Here is a 25138-nt window from a genome sequence, read left to right on the forward strand (position 1 = left end):
GGAGGCAGAGGCAGGTAGATATCCTTGAATTCCAGGGAATCCTAGTCTATATAAGATCCTGTCTCAAAAAACAAAAGACAAAGACAAAACAACCAACCTAGGCTGTTGCCAGGCTTGTGGTCCTCTTCTTGTCCCATTTGTTTGTAACAAAATCCTGCTGCTATAACTAAGACTGGTCTCAAACTGAAGACAACCTCTTGTCTCAGCTTCCTTACCTCTCTTGAAGGATGAGGCTGTTCCTCCTGACTTCTGAACTGAGCATTCACTAGGAACTCCTGGGGAGGGGGAGCTGGAGGAGGAAGAGGAAGAGGAAAAAGAGGAGGAAGAGAAGGAGGAGGAAGAAGAGGAAGAGGAGGAGGAGAAGGAAGAGAAGGAGGAGGAGGAAGAGGAGGAAGAGGAGAAGGAAGAAGAGAAGGAGGAGGAGGTGGTGATGGTAGAAGAGGAGGAGGAGGAGGAAAGGAGGAGGACAGGGAACACTGCCTCAGGACAGATGGATTAGCAGAGGGGTAGACTCAGCCCAGGGGTGGGTCAGATCACTGTATTGAAGTTGCCCAGCACCCTGGCCTACCTCAGTCTGGAGTCACAGTCGATCTACAAATGTTTGTTTGGGTTCACTGGTATTTACTTGAGAAGCCATGAAGCTGAGAGGCTATTAGGATATTCTCTGAGGAAAAGAAGCAATAGGAGGGGGAGATTAAAAAATAAAAACCTTGAGAACACAGTGGTGAATGCCTGCAATTCCAGCTACTCAGGAGTCCAAGGCAAACAATTCAAGACCAACCTGAGCTGCAGAGCAAATTCAAGGCTTATCTGGGCAGCTCGGTAAGTTTCATCTATCTCCAAATGAAAGGGCTTTAAAAATGAAAAGGAAAGTTGAAGGCTCGGGTAGAGCTTGATTGCCTAGAATGCACCAAGGCCTGGGTTCAAATCCTAACCACATTAACCAGTCGTAGTGGTACAGCCTGTGCTGTACTGGGGAAGCAGAGGCAGGACAGACTTCATCTGTAACTGTGTGGTGAGCTGGAGGCTAGCCTGGGGTACATGAGTTGGTTGGTTGGTTTTGGTTTTTAAAGATGGTGGTTATTAAAGAAACTTGTAACAGGCCAAAGTGCCAAGACTGACAGAGATGGACTGCTCTAAAGAGGACATCTTTATCACCCTCTCCAAGCCTCAGGGAGCAATGGAGAAGAGTGGGCAGAAAGAATCAAGAGCCAGGGCCTGGTTCAGCGGTTCACAGCACTGCTGCAGCTCTTCCAGAGTTTCCCACAGAAACTGGGCCGATCACAACCACCTTAACTCCAGTTCCACAAGATCCAACATCTGTGTTCTCCTTAGGACTCTGTACCCATATAGGTATGTACACATGAACATAAAATTTTTTTTGATCTCCTTAAAGATGAAATAAATGAGCACTTGCCTATGCTAAGACCCTAGGTTTAGTCATCCCTGGACAAGAAAAATAAAACCTTAAGATGCTGAAGTTACCGTTCCACATGTACTCGCCTGCATGTGCATCTAGCATGAGCACGGAATGAGCTGGCCTGGGCCGTCTCGCACTGCCCAGTGCTGTTGAAATCCAAGTCACGGGAGTGTGGAGAGCTGCCCCGAAGGCTTAGCTTCCACTCAGATTCACCCACAAAAACCCCTGGAGGGTTTCTGCCTGTGCTTTTACCCACAGTCTTGTTTAGACATCAAAAAAGAGACAAATTACTCACCACTCAGAAATTGGAATTTTATAAAAAGGCATTTTTCTTTTATATCCATAAAATGATATAATTTTTGCAATTATAGAAATGTCATAAATTATACAGAATGTTCCTTAATTACAGCTCAATGCAATGTGGTACTTTCCTCCCTCCCTAAAAAATGAGAGAGAACAAAAAATAATATATATATAGCTATATATATATATATAATATGTATTTATATAATATAGACAAACCAAATACAAAAAAAATCATTTCCTCTTTGGTATAAAAATCAGACTTTCCTTTTAAGAGACACACAAACAGACATGATACTGGGCTTGTAAACTGTGTGGCCAAAGGGATTTCCCAGTCTTGTCCTCCCCTTCCTTCCTGCCATCCTGGCACCCACTTCCCTGCAGCCCACCTCCAACTCCTCTGGGGCAATGCATGGAATATCTAGATTCCCATGTCCCCCACTCCCAGCTCCACACCATTCCTCCTCCCTTAGTCTGCTGCTGGCAAACAAGAGGAAGAGAGTCTTCTGGAAGCGACAAGGCAGAAACTACCTCAGTATGTACCTGACTCGGACAGCGGGCTGTAAAAAGGGTCCAAAGACGCTCTGTCCAGACCGAGCAAGTGGTCTGAACAGGTTTTATCTACCTCCTACCACACTTGCTGGAGGCTAAGCCAGAGGACAAAGCCCTAGGTTACTGGGCCAAAGCAGCAGAGGTCATCTTCCCCTTTCAGTCTCACCTCAGGGTAAGGTAGAAAAAGCACCGGATAAGGAGGGGTAGGAAGGAAGGGAAGTTGGAAGTGAGTAGCTAAGGAACTGGGGACTCAATTTAGAATCCAAAAACCCTATCTCTGGTCTCAGGACTAGACTTCATTCTCGGCTACAGCTCACTGAAAATGATGGAGCCGCTGTCTGGGCTCTAGTCCAGCATTAGCAGGACTTAGGAGATCCAAGGACCCGTATGTGTGCCCTGGGGAGGCCACAGCACTATGCTTCCTTTCTGTTCTCCCAACATTCTCTTGCTGACAGTTCTTCCCTGTCTGGTAGCTCCTGTGTCCCATCAGGACACTGGCACCCTAAAAGTAAGGTGTGGCCCTCCCAGCCACTCCACCAGCGAGGACATCCCAGTGTGTGCCAGTCCCCTCTTCCCAGGAGAGTTAAGATACTAACCATAACGTAAAGTCGCATGAAGGCCTCCTCCACTTACCAAATAAAAAAGACAAAACCAAACAACACAAACATAAACCAAGAGGACATACGATGATATGAGGGGCTTGGAGGCCCCAGCAGGTCTCTGGCTTCCCGGCGTGATACATTCTTGTGTAATTCAGGAACAAGGGCACAAGGGCCCTCTGGGGAATAGAGTAAAAAAATATGGAGATTACAGTCTCCCTGTGGACTCCAAGCAGGACAGGGATGGACCCAATCTCACAGTTCTTTTTTCATGTTTTTTTGGTTCCATATCTTGTCCCTCACTGTTGCCCCATTCAAGGCCTGAACCAGTGCTGCCCCTGAGGCCCACTTCCTCCACTTCTAAAAACTGGTGAGACCAACAGAGCAGTCCACCAGGCAGAGAGGCGGCAGGCTGCATGGAAGGCCAGCAGTTTCCAGACGCTGGCTCTGTGAGCTCTGATCCCCGACGCAGGGGGTCTCAGCCCAGATCTTCAGCCCTTGAGGGGCTTCTCAGCTCCGCCACTGGGGCTGTTGGCACTGTCACTTTTCTTCCTGCGCAGGCTCTCGATCCAGCTGGAGCTGGAGCGTGTGCTGAAGCTGGAGAGGGCCAAGGAGCTGAGCCGCATGTTCTTGCCAGACATAATGAGCTCCCCAAAACCTTCCTGGTGCGAGAACGCATAGCCAGAGCGGCGAGAGCCGGTGCGGCCCACTCGCCGCATGCAGCGGTGCTGAGCCTTCTGCTTCTTCCTTACCAGCTGAGTGTAGCGGACCTGAGGAGGGCACAGTGAAGGGGAATCCTTCAGTATTCGCTCACAACGTCAGGCACCACCATGATTGAGGGGCCCAGAGCACCATGGCAGAGCAGCGCAGGAACTTCTGTAGCCAGGTGCAGCGCGAGCCCCCAGCGTCCCGCAGCCCCGACACAGCTCTACAGCACCCAAGCAAAAGAGGCTTTTCCTGTCACATTGCAGCTACCCCCCAGGGCCTACGGCCAGCTTTGCCAGGCTTCTCACCGTGTCGGAGAGATCCGGCTTCAGGCTAAGCCTGAGGAAGCGGAAGGCAACCACAGGCATGATGCAGACAGCCGTGGTGAGCACGATGGTGAGCCACACGGTGGGCTGGGCCAGGGTGTTCTGGGCATTCCCTGAGGGACAGGAGTCAGGAAGTTGACAGAGGGGATCTTCTCACTTCCCCGTTGCTATTTCTGATGGTTCCATGTCCTCAAACTCAAAACCCAAGCGCCTTCAACGTCTTTCTTTCTGCCTGCCACACAAACGCTCATCTCCAAACCTGGTCCCCGACTCTCCTAAAACTCCAGTTCTGTTTCTCCAACCTCCTCAGTCAAGGAGTCTCCAAGCTAAACGGCCCACATGATGGACTATCTCCTCTACCCCAGATCCGCTCTGTGCCTTTTCCAGGTAGGGAAGCACTAGAGTGCCACTCTCTAGGCTAAAACAATGCCCTTCTCACTCCTTTCTCTTCTTCAAACTCACAAGCTAATGTGCTGGCTTCAGTTTCTAAATATCTAAGGAATCCCAAGAGCCCATTGTCCTGCTTAGATTCCTGTTGGGGGTCAGCCATTCTGTTTTCACTTGTGTCCTTCTACTTTATTACCCAACACAGCATCCAATACAGTAACACCAACCTTTAAAACAGAAATTGTTTTACATACTTCCCGCTCAAACCCTCAAATGGAACCACGGCCTTTTGTGCATGGTAGGCAAGCATTCTGCTGAGTTATATCCCCAAATCTACACCCCTCTTTTCTACACACACACACTCCTTTTTCAGATAGGTGCTCATGAAGTTCAGGCTATTCTGAACTTGCTGTGCATCGGAGAAGGACCTCGGTCCTCCTGCCTCCATCTCTCAAGTGCTGGGATTAGAGGCACTTGAAAGCCCATGTACTTTCTAAAGGAATCTTTTGAAAAGAACAAAACAAGTAACAACAGACAGAAAACAACTCTTCTCTAAGTAAATCAAGACTTCTGGCAAGGAAAAGCAAGGCACACTTGGTAGCCTGGCATTCTGAGACCTCTCTCTTCTCCCTGCTTCCCCAGGCCTCTTGCTCTTGCTTTCCAAGAGGCAAGTGGTACCTTCGCATTCCCGGCTCCGCTTACTAACGGCAGTCTCCTCTACAGGCCTGTCCCTGGTCACCCCCACTGGCACACTGCTGACCACGAAGCCTGCCGCCCCGACCTCCTTGGAGCTCTGACATTCCACAGCCAGAAGGGCTTTTCATCACTCTCACGGACGTAGACGCTCCTTGGCGGCAGGGCCTGGGTCAACCACCTCTTCATATTGCATTGTACCTTGCAAGGTACCTGGCATGCAAACTACTGGTAAGTGTTAGCTGTCTATATCCTATGTCCCTAGATCACACACGAGTCATCCATCATTAAAAGGATGCCACGGGTACTTACCCACAAACCGGAACTGGTTTGGAAACATGTCAAAGAGCCCATTGCTGTGCATGGCAAAGAGGATGGCGAAGTAAACTGCGAGGCTGCCCCAGATGAAGAAGTGGTTGATGGCTGTCCAATAGCCTGTATCCAGCCCAATCTGCAAAAGAGTAGTCATCAAAGGTAGGAGTACCCCCAAATCCCACCCCACCACCAGAAACAAAGACGTGATGCTGAGGCAGCCCTCCACCCCCCCAAGGAAGGCTCCCTCCTTCCTGAGGGAGAGCCTCTTACCTGCACACTGACCACAATGACCAGCGATGTGGCCACAGTGACTGCGAAGGACTGGTAGTCTGCCAGCTGGGTGCCATCATCCCGGGTGGCCTCGGCAAACACCCCATAAGGAATGAAGAACATGAGCACAGAGGTGTAGATGCCCTGGGCGATGCAGATGAAGAACTCTCGCTTGTTGAATAGGAGGTTCAGCTGGCCAGGCTCATACAGCTTAGGGTACTCCATGCTTCGCTGCTCTGGAACATCCTGTGAGAGAAGGGCCCAGAAACTGCCATGGATGCTCTCCAGTCCCCCTTCTTAAAGTCTCGGGTAACAGATACAGGCTCCAGCTAGATTCTCCCAACCTCTCTGTGTTCAGCAACAAGGGGAATTACAGGTTCCAGAGCCAAGATGGGAAGAATCCCACTGCCTCCCCAAATAGAAGTGTCCACTGGCATCGGGGCACTGCTGTATCAGACAAGTTTTCACAGCCCAGCCCCTGACCTCCCCCATACCTGGTCAAAGACGCCCATGGCCAGGACTGGGAGGGAGGTGTACACGATGTTATACAGGGTGATGAAATACTGGTCATAAACGGTCTAGAAGAGAAACGGGATGGGAGAGTGAGCGAGAGCCTTCTCTAGCAATCATGCACAGAGAGACAGCTTCCCAGCAGCAAGCAGCCCTACCAACGCTCCTCAGGGCCCTCGGAGCTCCACTCTCCCAACAAATACTTTCCTTTTAGGCTGTTTATTTTGAGACAGGGTTTCCTATGTAGTTCAGGGTGATCTGGAACTCACTATGAAGCCCAAGTTGACCTCAAACTTTCAATGCCCTATCTCTACCTCCCCGAGTGTTGGGATAAGTGTGCACCAATATGCCCAGATTCAGAGTTCAAAGCCAAGTGGTGCTACACAGTAGATAACAGGTCAGCCTGTATTAAAATAAACCATGCCCCTGCCCCCCAAAAAAGAAAGAGAAAAAAGACATGCCAACATTTATTAAATGCTAAACAAATGAGACTGGTCAGTTAAAAGCACAGACTTAAGGTGTGTTGTTAGGTGTTTATTTACTCCTCATGTGGATAAGAGAGATGTGAGGCAGGGCCTGTTTGGGGTGGGGGTGGGGCGTGTGTGTGCTATGGTGTGCATGAAGATCAAAGAACAGCAATTGGGTGTTGGTTCTCAGCTTTCTGCCATTGTGTGAGCCAGGCTAGCTGGCCCACAAGCTTCTAGAGTCTTCCATATCCATCCACCACTGTTACTGACTTCCACATGGATTCTGGGGATCTGAACTCAAGTTCTCAAGATTGCCCAACAAGCTCTGGCCTCTCCCCACCCTCCTTTACGGAGTTTTTACATATGCAGCAGAGACGTCTAGAAACACTTGTTACCTGGGCTGAAAAACCGCAGAAGAAGCCAAACCAGAAGTGGACCATGGTGAACGCAAAGTTCTTGTAGAAGAAATAGCAGAGGAACTTGCACATGCGCAGGTAGGACCAGCGCCCGTGCACCAGCAGGAGGCGTTGCAGGAACTTGAACTGTGAAAAGGAATAATCGGAAGCCAGGACAGCCTGGATCCCTTCCTGCCCACTGATACCCACACCAATGTGAGCAGCTGCAGAGACAAAAGATAACAGGAAGGTGAAGGTGGCCATATACTTCAGATCCCATCAGTTACAGCCCCACCTCTCACCCTTCCCTCCCAGTTACAGCCCCACCTCCCACACAGTTACAGCCCTGCCCCTCACTCCTCCCACCCAGTTACAGCCCTGCCCCTCACTCCTCCCACCCAGTTACAGCCCTGCCCCTCACTCCTCCCACCCAGTTATTGCCCCCCTCTTCACCCCTCCCTGTTCCTGAAACTTTACAGAGTCCAGCCAAGCCCATACTCACTTTTAATCATGCTGACATCATTGGCCCCATCCCCAATGGCAAGTGTCACTGCCTTCTTGTACTTCTTAACCAGTTCCACCACTTGTGCTTTCTGCAAGGGTGTTACCCGGCAGCAGATGACAGCTTTGCAGGCGCATGCTGTCTCCAGAAACTCTAGCTCCATATCAGCCTCCAAGGCATGGGCCTGAAACAGAGAAAGAGTCACAGTGTTCCCAGGGAACACCTCAGCTCTGGTCCTCTGGTCCTCCGGTAATCACAACCCCTCCCTCCCTTAAGTCAAGGGAAATGAGATAAAATCTTGGGGCATACTGAGAGAAGGCATAACCATACTCATCGCCCTCTCTGCCAGGAGGGAACAGAGGAGCTACGGGCAAGCACTCAACAAGGTCTGAGCACTGTTCTGCCTGGTAGCCTGCTCCAAGATAAAGGCGGCAGGCATTACCAGGCTGTGCCCATTGATGACCAAGGCGTACTCCCCAGCAACAGCCTCCAGGACAGAAGTGAGCTTTGAAGAAGAAAGGTTCCCCTGGTAGGTGAAGCCATTGCCCACAGCATGGGAGGAATCTACCATCTTCTTCCGGGCTTTCCTGTAGGGCAGGGAAGAAAGTATGGTGGGGACTCCAGGACAACAGCAGAGAGAAAGTTGAGCCTGCAGGTCCCTGGCAGTTCAGGGCAGCTGCATCCCTAGCCCTGCTTACCTGAGCTCCTCTCGCACTTCCAGGACAGTGTGGCCTGTGACTATGAACACCTCTGTCATGTCGTCAGTCAGCATCTTACAGGAGTAGCCGATGTTCACAGCTGTCTCTGCCAAGACAGAACAAGGTGGCTGCAGCCGGCACCCACCAGGTCAGCATGCCTTCCCAGCTGGTGGCCCGGCCCCACACAAGGGTATGGCAGGATTAATGAGTCAATCTGCCACCAGTTCTCACCTTGCTTATCTCCAGTTAGCACCCAAATCTTGATGTTGGCCAGAGTCAAGAGGGCAATGGTCTCTGGAACTCCCTGCTGAAGCTTGTCCTCAATGGCTGTGGCACCCAGCAGCTGAAAATACCACAGGGGCTTCTGAGGAGAGCTGTGCGCTCTACAGCATCCTGTTCCACCCTCAGTCTGCCCTGCCCGGTCCATACCATCATGTCACTCTCAACCTCCTCATAGATGCTGGCCAGCCTGTCCTCTCGGCTGTCTTGGGCCAGGCTAGCCTGCAAGCGTCTCCGGGCCCATTCCTCATAGTATTCTTCATCCAGGTCTTTGTAGGCCAATACCAGGGTCCTCAGCCCATCCCCTGCATACTCCTGGAGGAAGAGTTAGAAAAGTCAAATCAAAGGAATTCTAGAAATCACAGCAAGAGAACTGCATCTCAAATCTCAACGGCTAGCTGAGATAATCTTTGGTTGGGTGTTTAAAAATGTTTAACAGTATTTTGTTTAGTCTGCATGAGTCTGTGCATCACGGCACACAGAGAAGCTGGCTGCTTCCTCCTACCATCCAGGCTCTGGAACCGTGATGATTGGCCTCCGTGGTTTTGTGTGATGAGCCCTTTTGATGACCCTCTTGGTTTTGGTTTTGTGTTTTTTTTTTGTTTTTTTTTTTTTTTTGAGACAAGGGCTCATGTAACCCAGGCTAACCCCACACTCCTAATCCTTTTAGTTCTATGTGCCAAATGCTTAGGTCATAAGCATAAGGTAACGCCAGGCCTGGCTGATTTAAATACTCGCACCTCAGAAAAAAAGAGACCTTAAATGCATTCATTGTCTATCAAGATCTTAAATGTATCCAATAAAACAAAACAAAACTCCACCAAAAATAAGGGCGCCAAGGCTGAAGAGCTGAGCTTACTCCCCGGAGTCCACAGAGTAGAAAGACAGCATCAGTCCCTTCAAGTTGTTCTCTGACCTCCACATACACACCATGATGTGAATGCCCACACATATCAACTACAAAATACATATACACATTCGCTTTTATCTAAAAAAGACAACACAGGGCTGGAGAGATGGGTCAGCAGTAAGGAGCACTGACTGCTCTTCCAGAGGACCTGGGTTCAATTCCCAGCACCCACATGGCAGGCAGCTCAAAGCTGTCTGTAGCTCCAGTCTAGGGATCTGACATAGTCACACAGATATGAATGCACACAAAACATCAATACACAGCCCTTGCCCCTCACAACGCTGAGCCGTGCCGATGCCCCAGGCCGTCACACCTACATTCAGGTGGTCGGTGGTGCTGTTGAGCAGCTCCTGGGTAGAGGGGTGGAGCCTGTCCAGCAGGATTGTGTCAGCCCCTTTGCAGTAGAGTCGAATCTTCCCCTCTGGATTCCGAACTGTGAGAGGCACAAGGGAGAAAAGTGCCAGAAACTTTCAGCGTCCACACTAAATCAACCCAGGCCCATGTGCTGTTCTACGTCTCCTCAGCTCCTGCGCCAACTGGCCTCACCTATGACCGACATCCTCTTGCGAATGTTGTTAAAGTCCAAGATGGCCAGCAGCTGGTAGGTGATGGACGTACCGAGCTCATGGACGGTGACTGTTTTAGGGGTACGAGAGCGGAACACAAAGCCAAAGTTCCTGGCTGCGGTGACCAAAGCCCCCTCATCCGGAGACTGAGCTTTGTAGTACAGCTCTCCTGTAGGAGAGGGAACAGTAAGTGGCCACTGTCCCGGCACCGGAAGCCCAACACAGCAGCAAGGCAGAGCAGCGGCACCCGGAACACAGACTAGACTGGGTAGAGGGTGAGCCAGCTCCTTCACTCACCTTCGTTCTTCTCTTCTGACATGACCGTGTGACACAAGGAGAGGAGACGGAAGAACTCATGTGTGTGGGGATCCCCCATCTTGACAGCCTCCAAGAGGCTTGGGTCCCAAAACAAGAATTTCTTGTCAGCCAGAGGATTAAAGGAGAAGTCAACAGGTTCTGGTCTCTGGAACAGACAAGAAGAATCTGAGCTGCCCACACCCAAGGAAATTAACTCTCCCCTCTCCTACCTCTCAGTAAGAGCCCTGGCCACTTTGGGCCTCAAAAGTCTAGCTGGTCTTTTTTTATTTCTATTTTTCCTTTTTTCTTTGTAGCTTGAGATGACCTGGAATTCCCTACATAAGCCAGGCTTGCTTCTACCTTGTAAGCCTATCTCAGCCTCCCAAGTGCTGAGATTACAGTGTGCTCCACGCCTCACCCAGCAATCCCCACCCCCACTTCACTCCCTCCCCTGCCACCAGTGTTCCTTCAAATATCCACTTCCTGCTGGGATAACACTGTCCCATCTACGCCAGCGACTGCTGGCCAGGTGCCCAGACTGTCTCTAACGGGCATAGAGAATATTCATGGAGAATGGATCTTACCTCTCCCAATTCAGCCTTGTGTCCCAAGACATCAAATACGTCACCTACATACATACAAACAGAAGGCAAAGAAACATCAGGACTGGGACTCTCCAAAGTATCACGGAAAACCTCCAGTGTAGACCCCAGAGGTATGAGGGGCCCTCAGGCCTACTCATCCTGTAGATCCTGGAAGGTACCCAGGATCCCAGGATGCAGGGACATGGCCACAGGGTCACAGTGCCCACTTCCCACCATGTCCATCCAAGCCACCTCCCAGTAGCTCTCCCCACAAGGGCAGCTGATTCTCTGCCTGCTTCCACCATCAACACTCCAGGTCTGCTGGGGGACCAGGCACCTTCCAGGCCCAGAAACAGATGAAGCCTTATACCCTGACCATGAAGTCTAGATTCACACAAAAAACATTTACTGACTGCAGGGTCTCGCACTTGCCCACACCTGGCCCCACGTCATCCCAGCAGCTCAGCCTCAAGGCCAGTGTGACAGAGCCATACCAGGAAGACTGTAGTTACACTCCAGAGAGCCACGAGGGCCCCTTAGAGTAACAAGGAAAGCTGTACTTCATGGGGCAGCCAAGGTCCACCATAGCCAGCCACCATAGCCAGCACACCCAGAGGCCAGTGTCTTGGGGCTCACTTCAAATAACCAGGGTATTTCTCTGGTGCAAGAGCTGAGATTAGGGCAATGGCCACAAGAGAAGACGAAGAAAGGATTCTCAATATAATTCTGGGCACAGATGCAGAGCATACCCCATACCCAAGCAGGAGAGAAGTAAAACCCAGTGTCAGGATAACTAAGGGAGCTCCAGTTCCACTCTCCTGCCAGCCAAGACGTAAGCCCTGGCTAGCGCTCAGCACTGACCCTTACCGTAGCTGTGGCCATTGATGGAGCACTTGTTGAACACCATGATGTTCTGGGTCAGGGTGCCCGTCTTATCAGAGAAGATGTACTCCACCTGGCCCAGCTCTTCGTTCAGAGTGGTGGTACGGGCCTCTGCAGGAGTCCGCTTCTTCATACAGAACATCTTCTTGTCCCAGTTGATGAAGTAACTGTGGCCCAAACGGATGACCTCCACACTGCATAGGGGACAGGAGGTGAGGCCTGGTGCAGGGAGGGAAGGAAATATCCCACCCACACGGGCCTTGGCTGCAGGCACTTGGCCTGGGGAGAAACAGGAGTGGAGAAGACACCTGGACACAGGACCCTGGAGAGAAGGGGCAGGGAAGCCTGCAGGTGGAGCTGCTCACTGACAAAGGAGCCCCAGACCCGACCCTCCTGATCTCTCCACACAGAAAGGTGCGAAGGCTCTGGGCAGGCAGGACAGACGGCACAGGCAGAGAAGGAAGAGGGGCTGCACACGAGGCGCTCAGCCAGTTCTTACCTCAGGACTAAATACAGAAACCATGCAGAGAAAAATAAGAGAAAATGCAAGAGGGAGGGGAGAGAAAAGAGAGATAAAAATGAGGGTGCTGTGCGTGCCACAGCAACACAGAGCCAACTCCAAGAGGTCACACTGAGGAGAAGCCCAAGGCGCTCCCACTGCCCAGCACAGGCAAGGGCTTCACTCCTACACTGGGATGGAGGCCTAGAGACTGTGGGAGTGACACCATGTCACAGGGCAGGGGACTTCTAGCTAATCATTACTTATAGCATTGGGGCTGTTAACATTCCCAGAAAAGAATCCTGTGTTTGGGTCCAGGATGGCCAACCAGCAGGCCACACATCTAGAATCCTGCTTCAACCTGACTCCTGTCAGGATCTTGTTATGAGGCAAAAAAAAAAAAAAATGGGATGGATGCCTAGGAATGTAGTCCTGGCCCTTCCCCAGGACGCTAACCAGTCCCACCCCCACCCTCCCCCAGACATGCACACTGATGCAACTGGGGGTGGGGAGGGGGACTCTCTTAGGTGACTGCCAAGGGCTCCAAGAGAACTCAGATACAAAGCAGGTACAGCACAGCACAATGTGAGAAAACAAAACTCAGTCAGAAGCAGGAAAACATTTAAATAACAGCAAGGAAGCAATGTGGTCCCCACAGTGTTAGCTAAGTACCCAATATTTGCAAAGGAATGTGTTGTTGCTGTTGTGGCTGGTTTTGTTGTTTTTGTTGTTTTGGTTTTTTTTTGGGGGGGGGAGTGTTAGAGCCAAGGCTGACCTTAAATCTATGGCTGTGCTCCTGCTTCAGCCTTCCCATGTGCTGAGAATTAGTAATGTAACTTTTTATCAGTATTTACCAACTCAGTGCCTTCTATGAAAACATCTGTATGAAGGTAAGGACACAGGGATCATGTGAGAAGGGAAAACAGACAGCATGTGAGGCCCAAAGTGACTGTGGGCTAGCCTGAGGTCACATGGCTGACAGTAGGCATCGGTCAACCCAGGACTCCAAAACTCTCCTTCCCATTCTAGGAAAGCCGTGCCCCACCCCTGCCCCTGCACCCCATACACACGTTTCTACGATTTGGGCTAGCAAGGAGAGCTGAACACAACCTAGGGCACTGTCGTGAACTAAAGATGAAATCTAGAGAGATCTGAGCATCCGCAAAAGTGCTTCCTTCAAAATGCTAGCGACTCAGCCTGCTGTGACGGTACAGACCTCCACTCCCAGCACTAGAGAGGCTGAGGCAGGAGGATCACCAGTTTAAACTGGCATGGGATAGACACTGACTGATTCAAAAACAAAAAGCCACAGGCTCCCTTACCTCAACTGCAAGGCACTAGGTAGCAAAGACTCCTGTCTTCTCCCTCTCCCGCCCCTCCTTCCCTCCCTCCCTTGTCCTCACTGGCTCTGCTTATTAACATTCTCCTTACTGCCGATGTCCTACAGATGCTGCACACCACCGTGGGCTGACTGCTAAAGCATTCCAGACTGTTCAGTCTTCAGGCATTTTCAAAAACTGTTCCTGCAGACCCGCAAAGTCCGAAGGCCTTAACGACCCAAAGCAAGTTTCTGTTCCCAGATCTCTCCCATACAGCTCCTCGCTCATGGTCGAAGCTCCTGACTCCTACACTAACCCAGCTTCTCATCTGCCTGCCCTTGTGTCTGGCCTCTTCTCTGCCTCCCTCCTCATCTTCCCCCTCCTCCTCCCCCACCCACAGTATGCCCCCATCTCCTTGTCTAAGAAGGATTCCTGACTAACTGCTCGAAGAACTTGGTATCTATCACACGCTACCTCAGGGGCTAGCACTGGTTCTAGTCTCAGGTCAGCTAATCTGCTCCTCTGAGGGCAAAGGCAACCTACAGAACTCAGTAACCCCAGCTTCCCACAGAAGATTCAAGGCAGAACCGCTTCTATTTTGTGACATGTTTGGGGTTTTCTTCCTCTATCAAACTTAAGCTTCAGAAGGGAAGAAGGTTAGTTCTTTATTATCTTGGTACTTCTTGCCCAGAACAGACATGTAACAGAATAGCATGTGGTGCTGAATAAATTAATATCGTTTCTATTCCACTATAATCCAGATGTCAGGAAATTTAGATGACATAAAATGGTCACAGTATAGAAAAGACTCCACATTCCTTTTCATGGTCTCATCTTCCTGGGAAAGTGAGCAAGGAAGCCTAAGAGGCTCCCTGGAGAAAGCACATACCTGACATACAGTGAAATGGGCACAACGGTGTTGAGAATGATGATATAGGACCAGAAGGAGAGGAAGCCAGAGAAGAAGGCACTGTCCACAGCCTCATCCCAGGGCAGGTAGACCTGGAAGCGCGTCCCAACTTCGTGCTCCCAGATGGCATTACCGATGGCCAGGATCACACCCATGCAAACCAGGAATCCAAAAATCTGAGAAGGGATGAAAGCCGCAGAGGAGGAGGGGCTTAGAGAGCTCTCAAAGCCAGTGCACTCTAAAGAGGCCTATGATACTCTGAGCCCAAAAAGCTCAAGCTCTGTGACGCTCTTCTACTGTAAGGGACCAGGACGGGCGGCAGGTGCTTGTCCACCACCACAGCACGCAGTCCTCTCTGAACATGTTCTCACTCTGCGACAGGCAGGCAGAAACACTGAGTAGCTCCCAATCTGAAACTTTCCAGAGTCCTCAAAAGATGTGGCTGGGATGAGCTACTTCTGACAGGACGAAGCAGCTTACTGTAAATGACCAATCTCCCCGTACGGGCCCACACACGCCAACAGAATTTATGTATTGTATAGAATGCTTTTTTCCATTCTTGGGAATTAAAGCCAGAGCTCATCTACACTAGGCAATCTACTAAGTTACATCCTAAGGTCTTCCTTCACTTTTTTGTTTTGAGACAAGGCTGGCTTCAAACCTGTGGCAACCAACTGGCCTCAGGCTCTCCAACCTTGGGATTATAGGTGGGAGCCACCAGGCCTGGCTTGGGAGGATCTTGAGTCAGATCAAGACTTTATCTGAGCAAGAAAGAGGACAGGGGGCTGGAGAGATGGCCCAGTGGTTGAGAGCACTGACTGCTCTTCCAGAGGTCCTGAGTTCAACTCCCAGCAACCACATGGTGGCTCACAACCATCTGTAATGGGATCTGATGCCCTCTTCTGGTGTGTCTGAAGACAGCTACAGTGTACTCATATACATAAAATAAATAAATCTTTTAAAAAAGAAAGAAATAAAAAGGACAGGGAGGGAACTATTGAGGGAACAACAGAGACCATTGTCTGGTCTCCAACAACTACTTCCGAAACTGCCTCAATGTTGAGGCTCAGAAAAGCAGGCGTCATCCTGACCAGTGGCCACCAGGGGGCGAGAAGAGCCTTGGCATGGGGAATTAACCCTGCTTCAATGAGGGGTTTCTGCAAAACCTTTAAGGCTAAAGTGGAAATCTCAACAGCGACTGCCCTCGGGCCTCCCAAGCTGGCATGTTGGGGGCAGGCAACTAGCAGAAGGGGTACAAAAAGGGGTGGAAAAGCCCAACAGTGAAATCCAAGTCTAGACAAACAGGAGAGGGACTCAGGAATTGCCAAAGTGAACACAGAGGCTTTCCCCCTTGGGATCCTTCATCCTTAGAAGTTGGAGAAAGACCCTGCTAAGCATCTTCCCCGTGGAAAGTTTTTTAACTCTGACTTCATCCCTATGAAGGCCTCCTTGTCCCTGGCAAAGGCTACAGGTCACACACATGTTAAGATGCCATGGTGGCCAAGCCCACAGAAGGGGTGGTTTAGTTTAGCTTTCTTTAAGTTGATTCATGAACGTCCCTGAGGCTTTTAAAAATAACACCTGCAGGTCTAAAAGAAGTCTGTAGTGAAGTCTGAAGTCCCTGAGCTAGATTCCGGCCAGGGAAGATCACGGGGGCAGAAGGCCTCGTCAGGGAAGGCTGCAGGGGCAGCCGGGAGCTTACCCAGAGTACCAGTGTGTTCATCAGGCGGTCGATGCTTGTTCTCTTGAACTTCGTCCTGCCACTGTTCTGCATCAGCTTAGTATCAGGACCTCGAAAATAATGAGAAATAGGCCAAATAAACAAACCCGAGGGCCACTAGAACAGAAGCCCTGGGCAGGCAAGAGGCTGCAGCCAGGGAGGGAGCCGCACTACCTCTGTGTTGTACCAGCTCCATCAGTTCTGTCCCACACGGAGGGAGGCCAGGAGGCTCACCTGCAAAGATGACGAGCCCGAAGCACCACTCGGTGTTTCTCAGCACACAGCCACGCAGCAGCATGTTCTGGTTGCTCAGGGGGAATTTGTTCCCCTTCCAGTACAGTGCTCCACTGAACTTGTCCAGCTTGTTGTTGGGTGGTTCACAGATGACTTCGCCTGGATGGGAGATGAAGGTGCCACCACTCAGGGTTCAATCACACAAGGAAACAGACAAGTAGTTACAGGGCTGGGGAGAGCCTTAGCGGTTCAGAGCACTTCCTGTTCTTCCAGGGGACCCGAGTTTGTTTCCCAGCATCCTAGAGTAGCTCACAATACCCCATAACTCCAGATCCAGGGGATCTGCTACACTTGCACACATGTGGCTCTTGTGTGCATGCACATGTGCATGCATGCACACACACACACACACACACACACACACTCACACATACATACTCACACACACTCACATTTTAAAGTAACAATACAATTTAATAAATGTAAATATCCAGGCTTAGTGGTCTACACCTTTAATCCCATTACTGGGAAGGAAGAGGCGGGTAGATCTTTTGAGTTTGACAACAACCTGATCTACATAGAATTCTAGGCTACAAGGCTCCATACTGAGAGAGACCCTATCTGCAAAAAAAAAAAATTTAAATAGAAAAAGTAGTGCTGGGGGTTGGAGGTTGCTATAAGGACTTGGGATATTGGCACACTACTGCCAGGACTTCTCAAGAAAAGATCACAATTAATACTCTGAAGCCCTGGGTTCAATACCTAACACCACATAAACCAGGTATGCCAGTGCCTGCCTGTCATCCAGAACTCTAGAGGGTGGGGAAGGAGGCTCGGGAGTTCAAGGTAATCCTCCACTACACAGAAAAACAACATGGTGGCATGACTGACATTAACACGTACAGCCAAAAGGGATGTAGCTCAGTGGAAGAGTATTTACCTGGTCCTAAGTTCATCTCTAGCACCATATAAAAAAGTACATATATTTTAAGACTCCAAAATCCCAGTTCTGCATATGTGACACATGTATGTGGGGCAAGAGGTCAACATGGGACATCCTCTTCTATTGACTCTTTTTTATTATATTTATTTCTATGTGTGTGTGCATGTGTGTGCCAAGCACATAGAGACACACATGCCAGGGCACACATGTGAAGGCACTCGACCACCATTGTTCCCTCCCTTCGAGTTTCAGGCCTACCAAGTCTGCACTGTGAGACTAGGACACTTTGCAGAACCCAATGCTTTCTTTCTACCTCATGGGTCCCAGGACTTGAACTCCTTACTGTTTGGGATAGAGTTTCTTTCTTGTTGAACCTGGAGCTGTCCGATGAGCCAGCGTTGATGTCAAGCAAACCCTAAGGATCCTCCCGTGTCTGACTCCTAGCAGTGGGATTGCAGGTGTGCTGCCATACCTGGGCATTTGGGCTTGGGTCCTCGAGCTTATTCAGTAAGGACTTTGACAACTGATTAGTGCCCTCAGCTCCCAAAAACTCACAACCTTGAGACTACATACATACAGAACTGGTCACAACACTGTGCTTTTTACTTAAGCATCAGTGGAACAAAAGACTAAATGGCCAAAGGGTGGCTGGATAGGGCTAACTTCTGGCACACTCGGTGACTAAAGAAGACGAGGGGGGGTTGGGGATTTAGCTCAGTGGTAGAGCGCTTGCCTAGGAAGCGCAAGGCCCTGGGTTCAGTCCCCAGCTCCGAAAAAAAAAACAAAAAAAAAAAAAAAAAAAAAAGAAGACGAGGCAAGTTCCTTTTGTAGTGGTAAGATATTTATAAAGGCTAAGTGTGGCTGCGCACCACCTACAGTCTCAGTACTCAGAGGGCAGAAGCAGGCAAATCTCTGGGAGACCCAGGCCTACCAGCTCTACATAGTGAAACAATCACAAAGCAAATAAACAAACAAAAAACTTACAATGTATTTAACAGGCAAAGGGCATCTTGTAGAGATTTTAGTAAGATCACACTTACTTAGGGTTACACATTTGTAGGTGAACTGTCAGCTAATCTGGTAACATAAGGAGAGCAGAACTGGAGAGGAAGAGAGAATACTGACTTCTCACACACAGATGGGCTGATTTGCTATGAGGAACATAACCACTATTCTGATCTGATAAGCAAAAGGAACCATGCTAAATCTGTCGGCAGCAAGTCAACAGCCACAAAGCTCCCTTGAAATGACCCTCAGTTCAAAAGCCAACGGTACCACCTGGCATCCCAGACATGCCCCTCCTGAAAATGGCCAGAGACTTGCACAATCACAGAGACTAGAAGCCAAAAGAAAAGATAAAATATAAACTCAAGCCCACCGTCTTTATCCAAAGTTGTTCCAGGACTACTTACCATCAAACTTGGCCAGCTGACTGATATCCCCCAGCTCCGAGGTGACTGGAATTGCCTGGCGCACTTTCATGTTGGTCTCTCTGGAAGAACAAGTAACACCTTGAGTCCAGCCTCTCCCGCAAGCAGCCGGAATCAATCCTTAGGCACTCAACCCCCAACAGCTTGGCCTAGCAAAAGTCTGACGTATTTTTCTAACTCCTCAGATCTCAGACCCGGGAACCTCCTTCAAGAGAATCTTTTACCTCTAAAGATACAAGGAGAAAACAGACAGCAAGTAGCCACTCACCCATCCAGTTCCGAGGTCTCTATGTAGCACAGCCCGTGGGGCTCGCTGCTGGAAAGGAGGAGGAGGTCCGCCTACACAGAAAGTGTGATGAGGACTCACAAGCACAAACCCCTGCTGTGGGAGGACTTGTGGGGGGTGGGGGTTCTGGGGGGCCTTAGGGGACCATCCTCCAGTAAAGAGAGGCTTTCTTTTGTTCTGAGACAGAGCCTCCCACTACACAGTCCTCTTAGCTCTGAAATTCATTATGTAGCCCAAGCTGGCCTTGAATTCAGAGATCCACCTACCTGTCTCTGCCTCTGCTCTAGGATTAAAGGCCCATGCCATTATGGCTGGCACAGAGATCTGTTCCATTTGTTCTGAATTCAAAAAGCATGGAAAACTAGTCCCAGCTACCTTAACATGACACAGAAGCCCACCATCTTGGAAAATCTCTTTCCACAATTCTACCAAAGGGGAAAAATAGCCCGGCAGACTGAAAAGCAGCCTTGTCCCTTACCGCCACAAACTGGTTATTTTCTAGCTTGATAATATCACCAACGCATACATTCATCCATTGCTCTTGTTGGAGACTGCGGCAAAGGGAAGATAGTAGAGGCCATCAGTAGCTACAGAGGTTCCCGCGGGAACCCCCTTCCTCCCCCAGCCCTGGTCTCCAACAGTCACTCACACTCCATTGATCAGCACCTGAGAATGACGGCTATTCACCTGGTTATCACTCTTGTGGCGGAACTGAAAGAGAACTAAGAAAAGTAAGACACCGTCTCTCCCCACACCTGGAAGTACGTAAGGAGCATCCTGGAACCAACTCTCTCCCTAATCCCTGCCTAACCCTCAGCCTAGGTACTGCCCGTCTATCAGGACCCTGAGGAACATCAAAGTCACCAAGGCCTTGTGCTGAATAAAAGTGGCTTTGGAGGTTGTGGGGGGGGGATGAAAAGGGGAGGTGACCAGAGAAATCAGAATGTGACAACTCACATAGTCATCGGTGGCATCTTTAACAGCTGTGATGGTAAGGACGAGAACCAAAGGCACAATGGTGGTGAACCAGGACAGGGACGAGATCTGGGGGATTAACTGAAAAGAGCAAGAAGCATGATTCCGAGGCTCCTGTCTGAGCTCCTCCCCCTAAATCCATCCTCATCTTCAGCCTTATTCAGTTTTGTGATATACAGAAAACATAAGAGAGGTCACTTACCTGCAGAATGAGAAGGAACAGGAAGTAGGTGTTGGCAACTTCCTGGAACTGCTCAAAAAGGTTGACAGGCAGGAAGGTGAGAATATTGTACTTGGAGGTCTTGATGCAGTTACTCTGTAGCAACAAGGGGAAATAATGAGGCATCCCTCACTCCAACCTTCTGCGCTCATACCCCACCCTCTGCCAGCAACCCTAGGGGTGGGGCAGGGAGAAGGAGAATGGAAGAAAGTCTTCCCATGACAGTGTATTTGTCCTCTAGGTCAAAGTATTTTGCTTCAGTGACAGAAAGCCCGAAAATGTCAGCCTAGGAACAGATGGAAACTGGGCAGAAACGGTTTTCTGCCTCCCCCAATCACCCTTCCCAGTCGGCCACCAGCCTCAGCCTTGGATTTTCCAATATTCTTCCCTCCAGTTCTGAAACAGGGAACACTTACTGCATACTGGAATTTCTCATTGTATTCACGGTCATTAGCCCGTGCCCTCCGCTCTTCTTCTGCAATAGAACGAAGTGTCGTCAGGAGGAGCAAACTAACTCAGTCCTACACAACCTTTGTAAGAGTTCTGCTCAACAATGGCTTCTTCCACAGGATACAGCCTTGGTCTTATTAAACTCTTAACTTTAGTCTATGGTTTGCCAACAGCTTAGGCCACATGGCTCTGCACACGACTCCCTACTTCCCTCTGAGATAAAGTCTCACTGTGTGTTTCTGTCCTCAGCCTTCCAAGTGCTGTGCCACCACTCCTTAGGGTACACTCATAGCACAGGACAAGTCTCTGTTCCTATCACCCATCAAGGTCATCCACTGGGAGCTCTCTGTTCCTCCCCCTACCAGTGACATCCTCAGATCCTTTGCTTTTGTTATTAACACATCCATCCCCATAACCAAGCAGTAGTGCCGGAAGCTTCCTTCCGTGTGGAGGCCACTGCAAACCTACTCATGGCAATCTTCTCACCCTAATCTCAGGGAGGAGCTTGGTGGGTGGTGCCAAGACAGAGGGTCACAGTGCCCTAAAAGCACTCTGCTGCAGTATCCCAGGCCCACGTGCAGTATCTCTAAAGGAGCCTCTTGTCACATGTCACCATAAGCAGCTTCTGACTGGTGGACAATGACATCATCCTGTTGCAAAGCTCATCTTCAAGTGTGGGGGTGTGTGTGTCAGAGATGTGGGTCATGCACATTGAGCAGAAATGGAGACAGGATAAGATGTGACTGCAACCTTTTTCTACCATTTACAAATATTTCCCCTAAAGGGAATGTCACTGTTAATGACCCTTATTTAGCAGCACTCAGCCTAAGCTCTGCAGACTCAAGCTGTAGGTGCCAATTCCAGGGCCAAGAATAAGAGATGCCCTATGAAGGGTTCCCCCTCAGACTTAAAAGAGTTGTAACTTGGTTACGAAGTAAGCTTGCCACTTTACATCTGACAGAATTCCAGACCTCTTCCCCCAACAAGCACAATGCAGTAGCAAACCCCAAGCCACAGAGTCCCCAGACAAATGAGCCATATGACACCCAGAAACTTCCCTCAAAGGGACCCTAATCTCCAAGCACCATGCAAGGAAAAAGGAGGATCCCAAAGGGCCCTCAAAGAATGTAAGGAGGAAGGGAGGCTAAAGACAAGGGAATGTGGAGGTCAGAGGAGGTAAATTACAGATTTGTGAGAGCTGCCAGACTCTGCCTCCTGTTACCTGTCCCCCAAGAAGGCTTCTTCTGGCTCCAAGAGGGAGGTGCCCCGGCCCGGGCCCACTTCTCCGGCATCTCCTTGGGGACCGTCATGATCCCGTTTTTAAAAGGTGCATTGACTGTCCTTGGCCTCAGCGTCGCCTATGGGGCGGCCCCCCGGGGAGGCGCAAGAGCTGCGGCCACGCAGAGGGGAGCCCCGGCCGCTGGGCGTGCGCGACACCCGCAGCCCAAGCCATCCTCACGGCCACCTGCGCCTGGGACCACCAGCTCTGCAGGAGCTCCGCTCCCGAACCTCAGATTGAGGCGAGCTTCCGAGTGGCCGGGACCTGGAGCCCACGCCCCAGGCTCCGCCCCACCTGCTCCCACTGCAGAGCTGAAGCCTGCCAGCGCCGCGTAGGCGAAAGTCAGCGCACGGCCCCGCCCCCTCCCACAGCCAATGCCGGAGAGCCGACCGCCCGCGTTGTCCCGGACAACGGATTTCATCCCACACACCCCCTCCTTCCGCGGGAAACCGAGGAGGACTCCGGTGGGTAGGCAAAGGAGGACAGAGCCCAAGAGCCCAGGCCAAAGAGTAGGAGCCGCAGATGCTTTTGAGTTAAGAGGCTGGTGATTAGCAGTCAAGGCTGAACACCGGCCCAAGGATGAAATGAAGAATTCTGTTTCTTAAACTACCCCCTCAGGACGCCTAGGGGCCTTAAATACCCTTTTCCTCTGAACCATACTAGTCTTCCCTCTTCCCTTGGCTCCCTAAGTCATAATAACAGCCATTTTCATTATGCCCCAGAGACCCACTTCTTGCCTCTCTTACCTGGGGGGCGCTTTTTTGCACACAGTGCCATCTCACCCAGCAAGGTTCCAGCAATCCATGGGAGACCCTTCAAAAAAGCAGCAGACACACACGGCTGAGAATTCTTCATTGCCCACACCAGACCCCTTCTGAAAATTATCCTAGCTCTGCCCTGCCCTCCCCACCACCTCCAACTGCACTAACATTCATCTTCCTGCACTGGCATGAATACCTGAGAGGAAAGGAAGGTCTTCCCACTGTCCTGGATAACATGAGGGGACTGAAAATTTACAGAAGCCAAAGCCTATCGGGAAGGGCCTAGAAGAGACCAGATAAAACAGATGAGACAAGGCTCTCAAGGTGTCCACTTGAGGAACAATGGATGTCCCATGTGCCCTCCTGGTGGCAATCAAGGCCGCCTGTACTAGAAAGTAGAATTTCCCCTAACAGGTTGGGTGGAGACATATGAACCAGGAAGCACCTGGCAGAGCATCAGGAAACAGGGTGGGCATGTTCCACCCTTTTAGAAAGCTCCTAATTGGGCTGGAGAGATGGCTCAGTGGTTAAGAACACTGACTGCTCGTCCTGAGTTCAATTCCCAGCAACCACACGGTGGCTCACAACCACCTGTAATGGGATGCTGTCTTCTGAAGACAACTATCGTGTACTCACATATAAATACAATAAACCTTAAAAAAAAAAAAAAAAAAAGAAAGCTCCTAATTTTCCCACCCCTACTTTCATTACTGGCCTTCCATTATCGCCTCCTCCCCAGAAGGGTTCTTTCTCATCAGAGGCACTTCCTGCAGACCGTCCTCAAACCACTTCCTCTCAATCGTGTCTAGCCACCCTCTGGGACCATCAGAGAGGTCTTCCCAACCCTGCTAAGGGGTCACCTTTCTTTCTCACCCTGAGTCCAGTCAGTACGATACTAAGAACGGGAGAGCCTCTGCTTCCTTCCACCTCTCCATGTACTTTCTCCTAAAAAGGTTTAAGTCCAAAAACAGGAAAATCCTCTTCTTTAGATGGGAAGCCTCCCCCCTCCTTAGTTCCCTTGCCTCCAGCCTGTCAGTCCCAAGAGATACTAACTGCCTGTCTGCCCAATCTCTGTAATTACTGACTCTGGTCCTGGCCCAGTCGTCCTTACCACTTCTCCCTTCACTAACCCACACCCCGTCCCTGACCTCAGAGCAGACAGTCCTGAGGGGCACTAAGTCCTTTTCACTTCTGACTCTCCACAACTGTGGCAAGCAACAGTGCTGCCCCCTTGGCTCAGGAAGAAAAATCTCATGAACATTTTGGTGATGCCAAACCCTCTTCCAGGGCCCCAGCCAGGGTCTCCACCCAATCTAGAGCATGAGTCATGGAAGGGTGGAGTGTGAAGTCAGAGGTTAAAGGAGAGGATGCAGGGTGGGCATTACTGGCTTCTATCCAGCCCCACTCCAGTGGGAGGCTATCAAACATCGTTAGCCCTAAGATCTGGGTCTTCCTTCTTGGAAAGAGTTAACAGTGGAACAAGCTGACCATCAAGCATCAAGTCTGGACAAGGATCAGGAAAGTTCTGTTACCTCTACGACCCTGGGGAGACTGAGAACAAGTTTGGCCTCAATCCTCAAGAGGGGTGCAGTAACAGAAATCATTGGTAACAAGGTCCCCCTCTCAGGATATTCTCGTTTTCTAAACTGACTAGGCCCACCAGCCACGTCGCCTTGCCCCGTCGCCCTACCCCAGCCCCCTCTGCAGCCACATCTGGGATAAAAATAGCCAGCCATGGGAAGGAGGCAACGCTCCATGAAGGAAAAAGGCTCCTCCTTTGGGTCTGGCCTCCGTTCCTTTCCAACCAAGAGTCTTTTCAGGGGAAGCCAGCAGATCCGCGAGACAGGAGAAAACAATAATACCCGAGGCCACCTTCTTTCCCTCCCCAAGGACAGTATCCAGGTCCCAGTACACAGCTCTGATCTCCCAAAGCTAACATCCCTGGCACCCTTGGTTTCCCTAGGGCACAGAGAGACCTCCACCTTCGCGGGACAAATCCTATCAGCCCCAAACTCCCTCTCTGGGCACCTAAAGACTGGGACCAGGTTTACTCCTCGCACCCCAACTCCGCACGACCCTTCGGGGCCCCATCTTCCCAGTTTGCGCACAGCTACCCGGTCTTTCCATCCTGGGGAACCCTTCTCTCCAGTCTCCCACAGCCTCTCCCAGTGGCACCGCTGCCCGCGCCTCCCAAAGCCAGCCCTCCCGGTCCACACCCCCGGCCCCACGGCGGCGCCTCACCTTAGCGCTCCGCGCTCGGCGCTCCGCCCGGCGGCCCCGTCCGGCCCATGCCGGGGGCTGGGGCGGGGGCGCTCGGCTCCGCTGCCCGCAGGCTCCCGCCCCCCACAGCAGCCGGGCTCTCCTGCCCACCCCCCGGGGCCCCGGCCCGCTACTTTGTGTCAGTTTCGGCCGCGGGGCGGAAGTGACGGCTACGGTCGCGGGCGGGGGGCGG

The 25138-nt window shown here is 50.8% G+C and overlaps 1 protein-coding gene across 9 annotated transcripts; it reads right to left on the reverse strand.

Moving 5' to 3' along the window:
- Positions 1-1718: 1718 nt before the first annotated feature.
- On the reverse strand, positions 1719-25110 carry Atp8b2 (ATPase phospholipid transporting 8B2). Of its 9 annotated transcripts, none has more exons than XM_087633735.1 (30): positions 24928-25110; positions 22883-22968; positions 22672-22738; positions 21869-21941; positions 20613-20671; positions 20179-20292; positions 19959-20057; positions 19651-19712; positions 19480-19552; positions 18984-19054; positions 18698-18777; positions 16343-16501; positions 16091-16179; positions 14368-14564; positions 11646-11854; positions 10779-10822; positions 10195-10360; positions 9878-10066; positions 9649-9764; positions 8572-8736; positions 8374-8485; positions 8143-8248; positions 7887-8031; positions 7445-7628; positions 6943-7166; positions 6065-6148; positions 5571-5816; positions 5298-5436; positions 3888-4018; positions 1719-3644 (listed from the first exon to the last, which is right to left on the reverse strand). In XM_087633735.1, exons 2-30 carry the CDS (start codon positions 22921-22923, stop codon positions 3366-3368), a joined length of 3723 nt encoding a protein of 1240 aa, XP_087489861.1. In that variant the 5' UTR covers positions 22924-22968; positions 24928-25110; the 3' UTR covers positions 1719-3365.
- Positions 25111-25138: the final 28 nt, after the last annotated feature.

This window comes from Rattus norvegicus, chromosome 2 (assembly GCF_021556685.1).
Source record: "Rattus norvegicus strain SHRSP/BbbUtx chromosome 2, alternate assembly SHRSP_T2T, whole genome shotgun sequence".
Taxonomy (NCBI): domain Eukaryota; kingdom Metazoa; phylum Chordata; class Mammalia; order Rodentia; family Muridae; genus Rattus; species Rattus norvegicus.